The sequence below is a fragment of the Gossypium raimondii genome, chromosome 7 (genome assembly GCF_025698545.1).
Source record: "Gossypium raimondii isolate GPD5lz chromosome 7, ASM2569854v1, whole genome shotgun sequence".
Classification (NCBI taxonomy): domain Eukaryota; kingdom Viridiplantae; phylum Streptophyta; class Magnoliopsida; order Malvales; family Malvaceae; genus Gossypium; species Gossypium raimondii.
In genome coordinates this window covers 42970962-42988849 of record NC_068571.1, presented here as the reverse complement: position 1 = coordinate 42988849, position 17888 = coordinate 42970962, and the positions used below count along the sequence as shown (strand labels likewise).

Sequence of the window (17888 nt, the reverse complement as noted above, 5' to 3'; positions counted from 1 at the left end):
TGGCTAACCTAAGCTCATTATAGGTTCACCCATATTATTTTAAAAAAAAATATAATACATTATTTTTAATCTAATATTTAATATTTTTATATATTTTTATTTATTTAAAATTTATATATATTCATCTTTGTTATGAATATCTTATTAAGTGGATGTCCAACAAGATCAATATATGTGTACTCTTTTTCCTTCACTAGAAAAATTTTTTCCCACAGGGTTTTTATCCTAGTAAGGTTTTAACGAGACACATTATCTATCAATGAACATCCAAAGGGGAGTGTTATGAATATCTTATTAAGTGGATGTCCATCAAGATCAAGATAAGTTTTGATATACTTTAAATTCTAATAGTCATTTGAAGTAGATCTCTACTTCATTTATACTTTTTATGTCTATAAATAGAGATTTTGGAGAAGCTTTGTAAATATCCCCATTGATCAATAAAATGCATTCTCTATTGCTTCACATATTTTCTTTGTTCTTTACTCTTTGTCTATTTATTTTATAACACGTCATCAGCATGATTTTAGAATCGTTTAATTGTTTTTCTCCACAAGTCACAAAATTTTTTCCCTTTTTACCAAGCCTTACCCCTTTCAAGTAACAACCAATGCAATAGCTGACCACTCAAATTTGCTACTCAAGTTGTTGTCAATTGCCTTCTAAAGCTACTGCTGTTTCAGTCTTTAATTGAGGTTTGCATATTATGAGTAATCATTACGTAAAGAAATTTATATAATCCTTACGTGGTATGTTTTTCTTCTTTGTTAATTAATTTTTGGTAAAATTATTTTATGAAAAATACTATTACTTCAATGTTTCTTTTAAACTAAGATTCTTTTATTAAATTATAGTATGTATGATATTTGAATGATTAAAATTTTGATGATTAAATTATTGTTATTAAATATGTTTGAAATTATTGTATTATATCTTTTAAATTGAATTTATAAATATTTGATTAGAGCATCATAAGATTTTATAGCATATATGTTGTATTGAAATTTGGTACAATGTGTATAAGATAACTTTGAAGCATCGTATACGAAAATTTTGATTTTGTTTATTAAATACTTTTTTACTATTAGATTATAAATGTTATTACGAAAACAAAGTTGTTTTACTACTTGTAATAGTGCTCGTGATAATAGCCAAAGTGATAATAATGATGTTAAAGAATCTCGGTATATTTTACTATGGTTTATTTATTATATCATGTTTACTATAGTTGGAGACTAATCATGATAGATAGATTTTGATTTGAAATCCACGCATGTTTTGCGATGGTGATTATGAAATAAAGAATCAATGGAGGCATTTAGAAATTTGTCCTACCAAATTTGTTGCATTCCCCGAAGTGAATACAAACATAAAGAAAATAAAAGATATAATGATGGACTACTAAAAGTGAGAACATAGTAATAAATAAGAGAACAATGAGAGTTCTCAAGATAACTTTTTAAAGGGTAAAGATAACCTATGTTATCAATATGATATGAAAGATTATTGGCCACATATGTGGCGTATGCCCAAATATTTTGTTTTTATTAATATTCTTTGAGGAAGGGTATGAGAATGTAGCAATGAATTCTATCATTATAGATATAAAATATTTATCTTATTTGGTACTAAAACAAACAAACATTATTCCAATATTTGATAGTATAAAATTAGTTGAAAGCTCTAGAAAAACTAATATATCAATATCTAAAAAGCACAAAATTTGTGATGGTTAATGCATTAGTTTTAAAATATATTCATTATAATGGATATCATATTGGGATTTTGAATCAAGAAAAGTTTATATTTCATATGAATCAAAAGAGGATTGAGTTATTGATTTATATTGATTACTCTTGTTATAAATTGAATTGATCATGACTATCTTTGTGATCTTCTTTTGTCATCATCCCCATTCAGGGGTTGAAAGCGAAATATTTGACTGTGACAGATTTATTTATGAGTAATAGAATATGGTAAATCTATTTAAAGCTCGTTATGGTTGGATGCACCTGAAGTTGCAAGTTTTTTTAAAACTGTGAGTATAATTCTACAATATTCAAAATAAGTTCTCAATTAAAATTATGTGGAAAAATATTTTTGATGAGAACCTTGCAATAGAGAACTTATTCAACTTTTCATGATTCCAATGTGCTCCTACGGTAGTAATATCATGAAAAAAAAATATTTATGATTGAGCAAAAGTTTTTAACCACGAAACCAAACCATTCACTGAACAGAATATAACAAAAAGTAATAAATTCGAAAGACATGATCTTTAACGTGAATGTAGTAAATTAGACTATAATAATAGTCATGGGGGATTGTCGTAATAAATTTTCTCACCACCAGAAGTGGAAAAATGAAGAAAGCAAGAAAAGAACAAGAATTTCCAAGAATTTTTTAAGAAGAGAGACAATTTATTTATGAAGGGTCATTGGTTATGTATCTATTGTGCACTTGGAAAATAAGATCAACTTTCAAAGTGTGCTATTAATAGATTTTGATTGGATTCAAAGTCTACTACTGAAGTTTAATTTGCTTACTTTTTATCATCAAGACTCAACATAGAACAAAAAAATGCATCGTCTCTAAATATTAAATCAACTTGATATATGATTTAAATATTTTGAGATGATCTTCTTTAAGTTTTGATTACATGTGTTACATATTGTTTTAAGCATCTCATTTGTTCATGAAAATGAATATTAACTAATTTATTTATATCACTATAGTAGGTTTTATAATCAAATAATATATTTGATTAAAATATATCTAGTATGCAAATTTATGTTAACAAACCAATGAATTTTATGGTTATTCACATTTGATTTTGTTCAAATAATTGTTAATGGTAGTAGTTCATACGTTTTATATTATTCCATTTGTTAATTATTTAGAGAAATAAGATAAGCAATTATAAATGAAAAGTTCTATAAGCTTGAATGGTTAAATTTTGAATTAAATTTCATGCATGTTTATGATGATGGTTATGAAAAAATTGCTAGTTTTTCATTATGTCATATTTTTATATTTGAGATGTGACGTTTATTGATATATTTAGTATAGGCTTGTTTCTATACATGACCTAGGCAAATATTCTTGGTAGTTAACTGATTATGTAAAACTCTTATTAAAAGGGTTTTAAAAGTATTTTGAATCGAACTCAAGACTTCTTGCATCTGAAGCGAGAATCATACCACTAGACCAAATGCCCTGCATTTGAAGATTTTGACATATTCCCTAAAGCGACTATTGCATATAATTATTTGGAAATTATATTTATTGACTTAGTGGCATTATAGACTTCATATTGATTTAGACATTTCCAGTAGTAAATGTCACGATAGTACTTATATGTGGATACAAAGTAAAATGAATGATATTAAAATTATCAATTTGTTTTAATTAGGTACAATAGAAACGCATGTTAAAGTAAACCAGAAGTTTATTGATACAAATGCATTTACTACTTGGCATGACCAGTTAGACCATCCTGGATCATATATGATGTAAAAATTAATTGAGAATTCGTATGGACATTCATTAAAGAACCAGAAGATTCTTTAATTTAAAGAATTCTCATTTGTTTCTTGTTCTCAAAGAAAATTGATTGTAAGAAACTCACTAGCTAAAGTTGAGATTTAATATCCACCACGTGGATGGTTTTGATATTATATGATTTTGGTAGATGCATCTACAAAATAATCACGTATGTGTTATCAACTTGCAACCTGTCATTTGTAAGGCTGCTTGTTTAAATAATTAATTTCAGATCATGCAATTAAGACAATTCATCTTGCTAATACCGATGAGTTTATATCTTAGTCTTTTATTGATTAAGTTTGAAAAACTTTTGTAAAAGTTTGTTATTTATGCGTATAATGGTTTAGAGAAATTATTGATTGAACGCCTCTGATTAATGTCTAAACCATTACTTATGAGAACTAAACTTCCTATTTCAACATGAGATTATGTTGATTTACGTATTGTACACATCAATCCAATAAGTTATAAATACTCCCCATTACAATTGGTTTTTGATCAAGAGCTAAATAGTTCTCTTCGTTGAATCTTTGTATGTGCGTATATATTCCAATTGCTCCACCACAACGCCCAAAGATGAGTGAATTCTCAAAGAAAGTTGGGAATATATATTAATTACAAGTTTCTTCATATTATTAGATGTTTTGAAGATTCAATTATGACATGATTTGTGATTACAATTTTGATTTGATAGTTTTTCCGACATTAGGGGGATAGAAATAATAACTTGTAATGAGTTAGGAGAAAGTAATTTGAACCTGAAATTCAACAATGATAACTCATTACAAGTTAACTATCAGATGTATTTACAAACTTAATGAGAATAACCAAGTTAATATTTTAATTTGAATCAAAGTGCTAGTAGGACAATCAATTAGAATATATAATAGACTGATCGGTTTCGAAGATGAAAATTCTTCTAGATGGTCATATAGTGGAGGTGGGTGCTCCAAAAGAGACCCAAGACATAACTAATAAGTAAAACTCTAGAAAAGATTTAGGTACCTGAAACTGATGATTAAAATAATGAAAATAAGAGATCTCGATAAGTTATGTCAATTTGAGAAAAATGTGGAACCAAATAATAAAAGCGGTCGATAATGATTTTGCATGCAATATTATCATTGAAATAATGAAATAAAAGGAGGATCTTGAATAAATCTATTGAGAAATATAGATATGGAATAAATTGATCAAAATAGAAAGACGCAACTCAAGTATAATTAAATTCGTGGAGCTTTTGGACCAATAGTCCAAATATCTAAAGGTATAAAGCCAGTGAGGGTGCAAATGAAGTAGTTTTGCAAAAGCGGAATAAAAATATGAAATTTTTTACTAAGTCCTAGCATTGATTATTCATAAAAGATTTAACTTGCGTTTAATGATGAACCACTATTTTTATGAACCACTAAATAGTAAAGTTTATATTAAAATCATTGAAGGATTTAGGATGTTAGAAGCATATTAAAATTCGGAGAAATTGTTCATTTATATGAATTGAAATAATTTGAATATATGTGGTAAATAGTAGTTGAAGGAGAATTATAAAATGATCCAAAATAACTATTTGTGTTTTTATAGAAGAATCATGATTAAAGTTTGCTATGATTATTGTTGAAACTCCTAAAGAGATCAAAATATATTTCCTTTAAAATTTCCCTCACTCATGACTTTCAAAAGAACGGTGGTATAAATGCTTAGCAAATATATTCAAATAGTCATTTGAAAGACTAGTATTCAAGATTGAATATGTAGAATATGAGAAAATATGTGATGTTTTCATGAGGGGGGCAAATACGCGCTGTACTTCTCTCTTTATTGTTGAATTTTTAATATATTTTAAATTTTTATGAAATAAACGTGAACTGTGACATCATGTTGTTAAAATTAGTACCAAACTACAAAAGAAGTAAACATTATATTTTAATTTAAATAGATCTCTTTATTCTTTCAATTTTATTAATACTAATATTTTCTTTTACTTCTCTTTTTCTTTTTCATCTTCACTCTTTGTCTTTTGGATTCTTTCTCTTTAAAAATGGTAAACTACACTAGTAGTCACTCAATTTTAGTAATTTTTTTGGTTGCTCAAATATAAAAAGTTACAAAATGGTCATCCAAGTATTAGTGAGTTTCTTTTTAATCATCCAATTATGAAAAATTACAAAATGATTACTCAACTATTCAATTTTGTCTTTTCGATCACCTAACTATCTTGGATTTTTGATGTTTTCTTTTTATATTAACCAACTAGTGATAAAAAAAGTTAAAATTGAATAACTGGATGACTATTTTGTAACTTTTATAGTTGTGTGGCTAAAAAAATTTATTAATAGTTGGATGACTTTTTGTAACATTTCATTGGGTGACCAAAAGTACTACTAATAATTGGATGACTTCTTTACAATCATACCTTGTTGAGTTTCTTTATCGGACCCATTCTTTTCTTTCTTAAAAAAATATACCTTGCTTTGTTTCTGGGGGTAGAGATACCTTACAAAATTATTTAATTTAGCAAAATTTATAATAGGAATGAATATTATTATTTCATTATGGAACTATTATTTCTCCATAAGGTAAAACCAAAATCACTTGAAAGCATGAATAAACACTAAAGGAATGATAGTAGCATAATTATATTTTACGATTAAAAATACACGTTTTAAAAAGTAAAGAGACTAGGACTAAATTCACAAAAATACACAGTACGGGGATTTTCCATAAAATTTTACCTTTAGTTTTATATGTGCATGAAACCTCAAACCATTTTGGGTATAGATTTATTAGACATATATTTGCATTTTTTACTTTTTATTTTTTAACGTACACGCTTTAACTTCTCTCTTTTTTTTTTGAATTATTCTTTTCTTTCTTAAATAAAAGAAATGATACCTTGCTCTTTTTTAAGGCTAAAGATACTTAATTTAGTTAGAAAATTATTCGAAATTAAATATAAAATTAAACAAAATATTTCATAAAATACTCTAACACTTTTTTCCAATTAAATTATGATATTCTATTATAAATTTAAAATTGCAACATAAGGTGATTTTTTTTTATTACTTAACTACTTAAATTGAATAATAAATTAATTAGATTTATTTTCTGAATTTTAATTAAAAAATACAAACATAAAACTCCAACAAGTAACTTCTGGATTCCATCACATTCAATAGTGTATATATAGACCATTGAATTAACAACCATTAGCCATCCACATCAAATCTCAATTGAGAGGCAAATAGAAAAAAGATGGAGCTTCAACAACATTTAGGCCATCCACATCCACTCGTGTTCCACCCAGAGATGAACCATCAAAGTGAGGAGACAATCTGTTGCTTTGGATGCAAGCGAAAGGGGAAGGGTCCAAACTTTAGCTGTTCAGAGTGTGGGTTTTTCCTGCACAAGGGATGTGCTGAAGTTCCTATAGAGATTCAACACCACCCCTTTCATCGAGACCACCCTCTCATTCTTCGTCAACTATCATCCATTGAAGAACAAGGAGGAGATTATTGCAAGGTTTGCCATTGCTACATTGGTGAGCAATTTAGTTATTGTTGTTCTTCTTGTAAAATTGCCTTTCACCTCAAATGTAGTTTGCTTCAACGTGACACTTCCGGGAACTTCATAGAGATCCTCCACCGTACCCATCAACATCCATTGCTTCTCATGGATAATCAAAATTTTCTACTCAAATATCGTGAATGCTTTGGTTGTTCAACCGAATTGGTGAATGATTCATATGGTTGTTTCGATTGTAATATTTTTTTCCACAAAAAATGTGTTGAACTACCCATTAAAATTAGTCACCCTTACCACCGCAAACACCAGCTTATTCTTGAGTCAGACTTTTGCTTTTGCAACCTTTGCCAAGTCAGCCACTCAGGATTGTTTTATCGTTGTTCGATTTGCAATCTTGACTTTCATAGTGAATGTTTGCCACCATCCGTTATTAAAGATAAAAAACATCATGAACACCCATTCACGTTGTTGTTGAGACCAAATTCATTCACTTGTGATGCATGTGACACCCAGGGTGATAATGTTTCCTATATTTGTTCTACATGCAACATTCAAGTTCATAAGGATTGCATTTCATTGCCTCGCTTCATTAGGCTTACCCTGCACCGTCATCCCCTTTCTCGCAACTTTTTCCTTTCCATTCATTTCCATGATTCTAGAACTTGGGACTGCAGAATCTGTTATAAGAAGATAAATATGGAGCATGGGAGTTATTGTTGTTCTCGACCAAATTGCGAATTTGTTATCCACGTCAAGTGCGCCATTAGTTGGGAGAACAAGTTTTGGTATGATATAACTGAACTTGAGAATCCAGATGAATTCAAGGAACTCGATGAATCTGGGAATTTAATCTTTCGTGTTCTTCGAGAAACCAAAGTTGGGGACAATGTTGTAGCTGCAGAGATAATACATTCTAGTCATGATCAGCACAGCTTGACATTCAACGACGAGATCAACGATAATAAGCATTGTAATGGGTGTATGATGCCTATCTCCTCTTCATTTTACTATTGTTCATGTTGTGATTTCTTTCTCCATAAAGCATGCGCTGAATTACCGAGGAGGACTCTGTTATGGTTCCCGCAAAGTTCCTTCAGACTTCTCACAGATGGAATTTTTAAATGCTGGTTGTGTGACTATGATTGTAGTGGTTTCTCCTACAAAACCGCTAACGGCCTTGTCGTCTGCCTTCGATGTGCAACAACTCCTCACAATTTTACGTATCAAGCAAAGGAACCACATTACCTCTTTTATGATGCGGAAAATGTGAGCAATTGCAGTGCTTGTGGTAGACGTAGAGACCGAAAAGGTTCCTACATATGCAAGGACTGCAACTTTGTTTTGAATTCAGGGTGTGTTACACTGCCAAAAACAGCTCGGCACAACTTTGACGAACATCCTTTGAAGCTTGTTTATGAAGATAACAATGATTATCCACTCCATCATTGGTGTGACATATGCGAAAAAAAAAGAGACTCGAAGTTTTGGTTTTATCATTGTAAAGTTTGTGACAATGCTATGCATCCCAAATGCGTTCTCGGAGAATATCCATTTATCAAATTAGGTAGTAAATATAAATATAAGGGTCATCCGCATCCTCTCAGTTTCATCCAAAAAATTGACTACCACCCTTTATGTGAGAAGTGTAGAGAGCCTTGTCAAGATCTAAGTCTCGAGTGTGAAGAGCATGGTTGCAACTTTGTTGGTCATTGGAAATGCTTACGTGTGTTTAGTGAGGTGTATAGTTACCATCATTAGCAGTGACAATCATGTTTATATTGTTGATCTCTATCAAATTATATTTTGCACAAAATATTAGTCGATCATCCAATGTATTGCTTTCATCTAACATTGCAATGTAAAATTGCACTTCCAAACAACATTACAATAATGAAACTAAGAGATTAAAAAAAAAAAACCAACTAAAACAAGGAATTTAACAACAAAGATTAAATATTTAAAACAATAAATAAATAAAGGAAAAAAATAAAAAGTGAAAGATGGATCGAATAAACCAATGAATATGATGGATAAGTGTCCAATTGAATCATTTGAGATATAAATCCCAACAAACTCAATTAACGACTTTAATCAATCCTCTAAGAAATAATTCTTGACAAATTAAAGGATGAATAATGAATTCTCACGACTCCTTGAAAAAAATCAAAAAGAAAACCACTTGTAAAATTCACAAGAAAGAAATCTTGCACAAAAGCTAACTCTCAAAGTTGGAAATTTCATTAACAACTATATTGAAATTCTAATTGATCTAAATAAGTAGTTTTAAACTAGACTTTTTTGTTTGACTAAGAAACATAAAACTCCTAAATAACTTAAAATACTTAAAAATATTCAAAATTCTGATTAAATAAATAATAAAATAATAATACTTAATAAATACAATTTTGAGATCATACGTAATAAAAATTAAGCCTAAAAATCGAACCCAATATGATTTGAACTTGAATTAAAATCCCGGAACTTGTAATTTTCATAATAATTTTGTCCAAAAATTTTGCTCGCGTAGTCTTTATGAAAACAATTATAACTTGAGCTTCCGAACTCGAAATCGAGTGATTCAAAGTGCGTTTCGAAGATAAGAGATACATATTCAAACACTATGAGACATATCAACCCAAAAATGTCTGGATCCCATCCAAAAAGTCATTGCAATTTGATTTATTTTTCAAACTTAAAAATTGATTACTTCGGTGAATAAAATTTAATAAATTTCATCCTATCTGTACATATATCACTAAAAATTTGACCAAACAAATTCAACCAAAACTCAACTTTTACATCTCAAATGAAATGAGAGAAGTGATCAAGCCTCAGTTTCAAGAAATCTTTTATTAGATCTACTTATTCACCCATATATACAAATTTACTTCTAAAGTCTAAAACTGATAGTCAATCCTTTATGTACTCTAACTAGCTAGAAAAAATAGAACTAAAAAAATGACTAATAATAATCTACCTGTTTCATCATTGCAATTCCCAGAGATCTTCCAATGAACCACTGTTATCAAGTATGTGACTCCCTTGTCCCTATTGTTCCAAACATTAGGTACCCTTCCTTTTCAATAACTGATTGTTCCATAGCTGAGTTGTTGATGAAACTCGACGGTCCGATAGAATCCGAGTCCATCGAGTTATTTTGGTCCAAGCACTGGCCAAACTAAACCATAGTACCACTAATAGGGATTGAAGAGTTCATTGAGCAATGCATAGCATTTGATTGATAGAGGGAATTCCATTCTTGAGGAGAACTTGTGATTATTTCCCCTGCATTACAGTTGATCGGGATTGCTTTGCCTCTACTTTGTGTGTGAGCGAGAGGTGAAGGGTTGTTCGTGTTCTTCAAGAAATCAAAGTTGGGGACAATGTTGTAGCTGCAGAGATAATACATTCTAGTCATGATCAGCATAAGTTGACATTCAATGACGAGGTCAATAATAAGCATTGTAATGGTGTATGATGCCCATCTTTTCTTCATTTTACAATTGTTCATGTTGTGATTTCTTTCTCCATAAAACCTGCGCTGAATTATCAAGGAAGACTCAGCTATGGATCGTGCCAGAGCCTTTCATACTTCTCACAAATGGTATTTTTAAATGTTGGGTATGTGGCTATGATTGTAGTGGTTTCTCTTACAAACAAGGAGGTATAGATGATGGCATTGTCATCTGCCTTCGATGTGCAACAACTCCTCACAGTTCTACGTATCAAGCAAAGGAATCACATTACCTCTTCTATGATGCAGAAAATAGAAGTGTTTGCAGCGCTTGTGGTAGATGTAGAGACGAAAAAGGTTCCTACATATGCAAGGATTGTGACTTTGGTTTGAATTCTGAGTGTGCTACATTGCCAAAAACTATTCCGCATAACTGTGATGAACATCCTTTGGAGCTTGTTTATGGAGATAGCAATGACTATTCACTCCATCTTTGGTGTGACATATGTGGAAAAAAAAAAGAGACACAAAGCTTTGGCTTTATCATTGTAAAGTTTTTGACAATGCAATGCATTCTAAATGCGTTTTTAGAGAATATTCATTTATCAAGCTTGGTATTAAATACAAATACAAAGATTATCCGCATCTTCTTACTTTCGTCCAAAAGATTGACTGTCACCCCTATGTGTGTAGAGTGTAGAGAACCTTGCCAAAATCTAACTCTTGAATATGAAGAGCATAATTGTAACTTTGTTGATAATTGGAAATGCTTACGCTTGTCTAGGGGTTATATTAGTTACTATTATTAGTAGTGACAATTATGTTTATATGTAACAAATTTTATTTTGTACAAAATGTTAGTCAAATCATCCAATGCATAAGCATTAGAACAATTCGAAAGTGAGAGAAATATGTACAAAAACCTACCTATTGTTTAAGAAAGATTTAAATATAATTATAAAGAAAAAAAGAGTTAAAATAATTTAAAAATAATGGGTTCAACTTTGACTATAATATTTTTTATCCAAATTGTGACCTTTTAAAAAATAATGTATTAATTTGATGTAAATTCATAATTACTTAATAATATTAGTGATTAATTTTATTAAATTAATTTATCATAAACCTTAATAAATTCACAACTGTATTTAACAAAATAAACACAAATTAAACAATTCACAATTAATATTAAACTTATTCTATCAACAAAATCATGAAAATTCAATCATAATATAATCACTTATTAAATTCGTGACATGAGGTAACCAAACACCAATTTAATTGTTTCTATAAATTATTTACAATTAATGTATCTCTATTTTGTTTTATAATAAAGTCCCTCTCATTAAGTTAGTGGCACAAGAATACTAATCCAATTAAGAAAATACAAACAAGCCAAAATTTTTGAAAAAATAATTAATTTATTGAATTAAGAAAACAAAAAAATCACCCGCTTAACTTTTACCCATAAGTAAAATTTAAATACGTTTAAATTCACGACCTCTTCATTATTACAATAACAATAATATCAATTGAGCAAACAACATAATCAAAATATTATTTACAAAATTAATTACATTTTTTTATCATCTTATCAACTTTGTTTAAATACTATTTTTATTTCTTCAGCCTTCCTAGTGGGTGTACCTCAATTATGTGACATGTAGGTCGTGAGTGGAAAAAGATATACAATTAACACCACTTCCAAGGATTGAAAAGATTTTAGTCTTAATGCATGGTTTATTTTTTAATTTTTAAAGTATACTATTTTCCCATTTTACTTATTTGTCAAATTTAAGTTTACTGTCATGTTATTTTAATAACATGACTATTAATTGAGTATTTCTTTTTAACCTCTCCAAAGTGTGTTATTACCGCAAAATTGATATCAAGATATGTTGTGCAGGTAATGATACATGGAAGGAATTTGAGTTTAATAGTCGTAATTAGAGGTGATCATGGGTTGGGCGGTCTGGCCCGGCTTGACAGTCTGCCCGATATATGGGAGGGCTCGAGTAAAAATATAAGCCTGAAATATGGGTTTGGACAAAAAACGAGGCTCGTTTAGAAAATGGGCCGGGCATTGGGCAAAACTTTTTTGGCTGGGACCGGCCCGAATATATAATAAATATATATATTTTTATTTTTAAAATACATTATCCATTTCCCCATTTCCCATTAGACATTTAGTATTTATATAATAAATATTTTTTTTAATTTAAAGTATTTTTAAAATATTTTTTTATTTTTAAAATACATTTCCGAATATAATAAATTGGTTGTAAAAAGGACGATGAGGACGATGAGGATGATGTTTCTTTGGTTGCTTTTTAGGATACTTCCTTTCTAATTGTTGAAAATTTAATTTAGCTTACAATTTATATTTTGTTATAAAATTAAATATGTTGATTGGTTAATGTATGGATATTCTAGTTGGTTGATTATATTTTGCAGGTTTTTTTAATACAATTTTGGTGTTTACTAAAAAAAAAAGGGACGGGCTGGGCTGGGCTGGGCTCGGGCTTAGGAAATTTTTTCCGGGCCGGGCCTGGACAAAATTTTAGGCCTATATTTTGGGCCGGACCGGGTTCGGGCCTAGGACGCGGGCCAAAAATTTTTTCTGGACCCTGCTTGAACCCGACCCAGCCCGGCCCATGATCACCTCTAGTCATAATTTCAATGATGATGATTATGCAGTTGATGCCACTTATGTTAATGAAGTTTTCTATTGTGTTTTCTCACGAGGTCAATTGGGTGCTTTCAGTGTTGAACTTAAAAAATGGACTATTCTAGTTAACCCTTGATTCCCAAGATTTCCTTTTGGGAATGCTAGACTCATTGCGGTTGATGACACGGATATTCAACTGTGTAGTGCAAGAGAATCTTTTAAACTCATTAAGCTTTGAATGTATAGGGTTACATTGGGTTTATTAAAAGGAGTTGAATGATCGTGCGTTGTTTATTGCGTTGTTAGAGTTTATTCAACTGTGTAGTGCAAGTGAATCTTTTAAATTCATATAAACTGAACTATAGCACTATTAACATGTACTGAAAAGTTTATTGAAGGGGGCGTTCCATTCTTGAGGAGCACTTATGAATATTACCCCTGAATTAGGTTGATTGAGGTTGGTTCGCCTTGTAAATCTGCATTTGAATCTCGATTGGAAGACGGAGCTATAGGAGCAAAGTCCGATAAAGTATTCCTGTTTTGGAAGCCATCTCTCAAATTACCAAAACGGCTTGCTAAAAGCTTCCTTGAAACATCAAGGAGTTGCTCGTAACACCAAGAAGCGAATTAACGGAGATGGTTATTCTTGCATCTATTGAACTGCCAGAAACAGGGAAAACAGTTGTAGCATCGGCAGTCAGCAACTCTTCAATGTGGCTAACAAACTCAACCAAATTAACTTTGTGAAACCAATCGGTTTTGGTAAATACCTCCAAGGCTATTTTGATTGCTAATAACTCAGCCACATTAGAGTCAATTACCTGAAGTGGATAAGAAAATAATGCGAAAATAGAACCCTTGTCATTGCTGAGAACACCTCTACATCTATCACATTCGACTGCAATTTTTACAGCTCCATCGACTTTAAATTTTAAAGTGACAGCAGGAGGGGGCACCAAGCTGATTGCAATCTTAAAGATTTTGAAACCTCTATGTACCGACAATTAATGGGGTCTTCCTACCAAATAGCTTGCCACATAAACCTAGCTCGGTAGGTGTGTTCAATCTTCCATCTAGAAATTCCCGAGTCTGTTGGGAGACTCTCAACATTTTGTTTTAACTTTCCATTGTTACCAACACTTCCCATCTCTTTTGACCTCGCTGCTATCGGCACGAAGCTTGTCGTGTGTTGGGGTTTTGACAGTAGCAAAAGAAGAGAACAAGGCAGAGAACAAATGAGGAAGAAACAAAAAACAATTTACTTGCTCACAAACGTGCAGCAATGAAGCAATTTGCTTTACACAACCGATATGCTTCCTTATTCAATATGAAAACAATACATTTATAATCAAAATACATCACCAAATATTCAACTAATCCCACTAATCAACATTGGGACTATTAAAACATTGCTTGTACCCATGAATAAGCTGACTTATCAGCTCAATCATCCCATCAAAACATCAACAATTAAGTTCATTTTCAACTAAACTAAATTACATTGCACTAAAACAGAAAATGTTGCTGCAACATGCACAATTGCCGTAGTATGCATACAAGCTATATGCACTCAACAAAATCATCATAGTAGCATGCACTTTAACAAAAACATTACAGCAGCATGGTTGGCCATTTTCAACACTCCTCCTTGGTCTCCATGCTGCAAATACCAATCATTCATCAAGTTTTTTGAGCTTGACAGTCCTTAAATGCTTTGTTTCAAGCTGACTCTGCTCAAGCAATTCATTTTCAACCTTAGCCTCATTATCAACCAAATCTGACTCACACACTTGACTATCCAAGTCTTTTGCGCCAAAGATTTGTTCATTAAATGGAGTATTCTCCTCCCTTCACAGCCTTGGTTGGCAATTTTCCTTCAAACACATCTTGCCTTATTCCTTTTTTCTTTACAGTCTTGTTTTTTCTTGCACATACTCTCTTATACTGTGGAGTGTCTTCATGCACATACTCCATCAACTCCTCATTCAACTTATTCCAAGTTTGTTTGGGAGTTTCAAAGGGGTGAGCTGTTGCTATCTTTTTTACAAGCAGCCTTCACAAGTAGCCCGCAAAGATGATAGGCTTTAACAGCTTATTGTCTTTGTTAACAAGAAGTAGAAACAAAAACAAGCCCTCAAAGACTTGGGCTCTGACACTATTTGTTGGGGTTTTGATAGCAACAAAAGAAGAGAACAAGACAGAGAACAAAGGAGGAAGAAGTATAGAACAATTTACTTGCTCACAAACATGCAGCAAAGAAGCAATCTACTTTACACAACTGATATGCTTGCTTATTCAATATGAAAACAATACATTTATAATCAAAATACATCACCAAATATTCAACTAATCTCACTAATCAACATTGAGACTACTAAAACATTGTTTGTACACATGAATAAGCTGACTTATCAGCTCAATCATCCCATCAAAACATCAACAACTAAGTTCATTTTCAACTAAACTAAATTACATTGCAGCAAAAACAGAAAATATGTTGTTGTAACATGCACAATTGCTGCAGTATGCACTCAACAAAATCATCATAGTAGCATGCACTTTAACAAAAACATAACAGCAGCATGGTTGGCCATTTTCAACATCGTGGCTATCGTTGTTATGTCGATCTTTCCTATCGGATCTCTTTATCCTGACTACATGTTGCCATATCTTGTTTAGCTCTTCAATTTGAACAGGCTTTAACAAATAATCACAAGCTTCATGAGTAATCCTATGGAAAGTCAACATGCTTCATTTCTTCCGAATTATCTTCTCATTCTTTACCAACAACTATAAAATAATTATAAAAAGATGAAAAAAAATCTTAAAATACCATGTACTTTGAAGGAAAGAGTATATGTTTATTTACTCCACATTACCATTGGTCACATGCTTGGTTTAAATCAAATACATATGCTTGTAAATTATCATTATAAAAGAGAAAATAGACAAAATAAAAGATTAAAACGACATAAATGTATCTCTCTTTATTCTTTTCATTCTTTTATTAATACTAGTTTCTAGTAACTTACATGTGATTTAATATATTTAAGATTTGTAATTTATTACTTTAATTAATTAATGCACGACAAGGGTAAGGAATAAAAAAAATCATGAACACTCATTTACTTAGATAATGAGATTGGATTCATTCACTTGTGATGCATGTGGCACCCATGGTGAAAATGTTTCTTATATTTGTTCTACATGCAACATTCTAATTCATATGGACTGTATTTCATGGCCTTGCTTTATTAGAATTAATCTACACCGCCTTCCCATTTCCAGTAACTTTTCCTCACCATTCACTGTGACGATTCTAGAAAATGGGACTGCAAAATCTGTTAGAAGAAGGTAAATATAGAACATAAGAGTTATTGTTGTTCTCGATCGGCTTACAATTTCATCATCCATGTAAAGTGTGCCACTTCTTGACTGAGCAACATTTTGTACAGTGTAACTGAGTTTAAGAATTTAGATGAATTTAAGGAACTCGATGAATCTGAGAATTTAATCATTCGTTTTCTTCGAGAAACCAAAGTTGGGGACAATGTTGTAGTTGCAAAGATAATACATTCTAGTCATGATCTGCACAGCTTGACATTCAACGATGATATCAATAGTAATAAGCATTGTAATGGGTGTATGCTGCCTATATTTTCTTCATTTTACTATTCTTCATGTTGTGATTTCTTTCTCCACAAAGCTTGTGTTAAACTGCCAAAGAAGACTCGGGTATGTTTCCTCCCATTGCACTTCATGCTTCTTTGTTGGTGTTTGCACATGTAAACTAACGAGAATTGAAACAAAGAACAAATGCAAAGAGAATTTGAACAAGAAGATGACTAAAAATCACTTGTATATTTCATTAAAATGATGAACATATATGTGTGTAACTGCTCCCACTAATACTTGACTAAAACTTAGCTTAAATTACACACAAAAGAAGCTAACATATCAGTTATTACATCACATTGGAAATCATATAAAGTCAGCAACTAATTCTACTAACTCAGTCAAATTACAAAACAACTAAAACAAGTTAAAAATGAACAAAATGTTGCTGCTGCACTAGTTTAGCTTCTATGCTGCTTTCATGCTGGTCTGATGTTGCATTGCAGGCCAAAGTTCAACACTCCTCCTTGGACTGTATGCAACAAACACCAATGCTTCTCCATAAAGTATCAAACCTTGTAGCACTGAGAGACTTAGTTAGAATATCAGCAAACTAATTTTCTGAGCTGCAATGAATCAAATTCATTTCTTTTGATTGTTTAGCCTCTCGAACAAAATGAAATTTAACCTTAAAATGCTTGGTTTTTCCATGAAAAATTATATTTTTAGCTATGGTAACAACTGATTGATTGTCAACTCTAATTTCAGTAGCTTCAACTTGATCTTCATTCAAACCACATAAAAGCTTTCTAAGCCAAATGGCTTAATTAACAGTTGCAGCAGTTGCAATGCACTCTACTTCTGCTGTTGATTGAGCAATGGTTTATTGCTTCTTTGAACTCCAACAAAAGACCCTTGAGCCAAGAGTGAAGACGTAACCAGAAGTACTCTTCATGTCATCAATGGATCCTGCCCAATCACTATTAGAATACTCGATCAACTTGAGCTCTTTTGCCTTCTCAGACTTCACTCCATAATTCAAAGTCTTTTTTATATATCTGAGAACTCTTTTAGCTACTTTAA

General features: G+C 31.1%; 2 protein-coding genes across 2 annotated transcripts; both read left to right on the top strand.

The window, feature by feature from the left end:
• The first annotated feature begins 6770 nt into the window (after nucleotides 1–6770).
• Nucleotides 6771–8844, top strand: LOC105789736 (uncharacterized). Its single transcript, XM_012617103.2, has one exon. It carries the CDS (start codon nucleotides 6799–6801, stop codon nucleotides 8824–8826), a length of 2028 nt encoding a protein of 675 aa, XP_012472557.1. The 5' UTR covers nucleotides 6771–6798; the 3' UTR covers nucleotides 8827–8844.
• A 7482-nt stretch (nucleotides 8845–16326) lies between these two features.
• On the top strand, nucleotides 16327–17422 carry LOC128042562 (uncharacterized). The gene is made up of 3 exons (XM_052633948.1): nucleotides 16327–16544; nucleotides 16646–16925; nucleotides 17312–17422. The coding sequence occupies exons 1-3, from the start codon at nucleotides 16327–16329 to the stop codon at nucleotides 17420–17422; spliced, it is 609 nt and encodes a 202-aa protein (XP_052489908.1).
• The last annotated feature ends 466 nt before the right edge of the window (nucleotides 17423–17888 follow it).

Coding starts and splice junctions, on each gene's coding strand:
- LOC128042562 (XM_052633948.1), top strand. CDS start 16,327: ATGAGATTGGATTCATTCACTTGTGATGCATGTGGCACCCATGGTGAA. Junction 16,545..16,645: donor GCAAAATCTGTTAGAAGAAG/GTAAATATAGAA, acceptor CATTTTGTACAG/TGTAACTGAGTTTAAGAATT. Junction 16,926..17,311: donor AACTGCCAAAGAAGACTCGG/GTATGTTTCCTC, acceptor GTTGCATTGCAG/GCCAAAGTTCAACACTCCTC.
- LOC105789736 (XM_012617103.2), top strand. CDS start 6,799: ATGGAGCTTCAACAACATTTAGGCCATCCACATCCACTCGTGTTCCAC.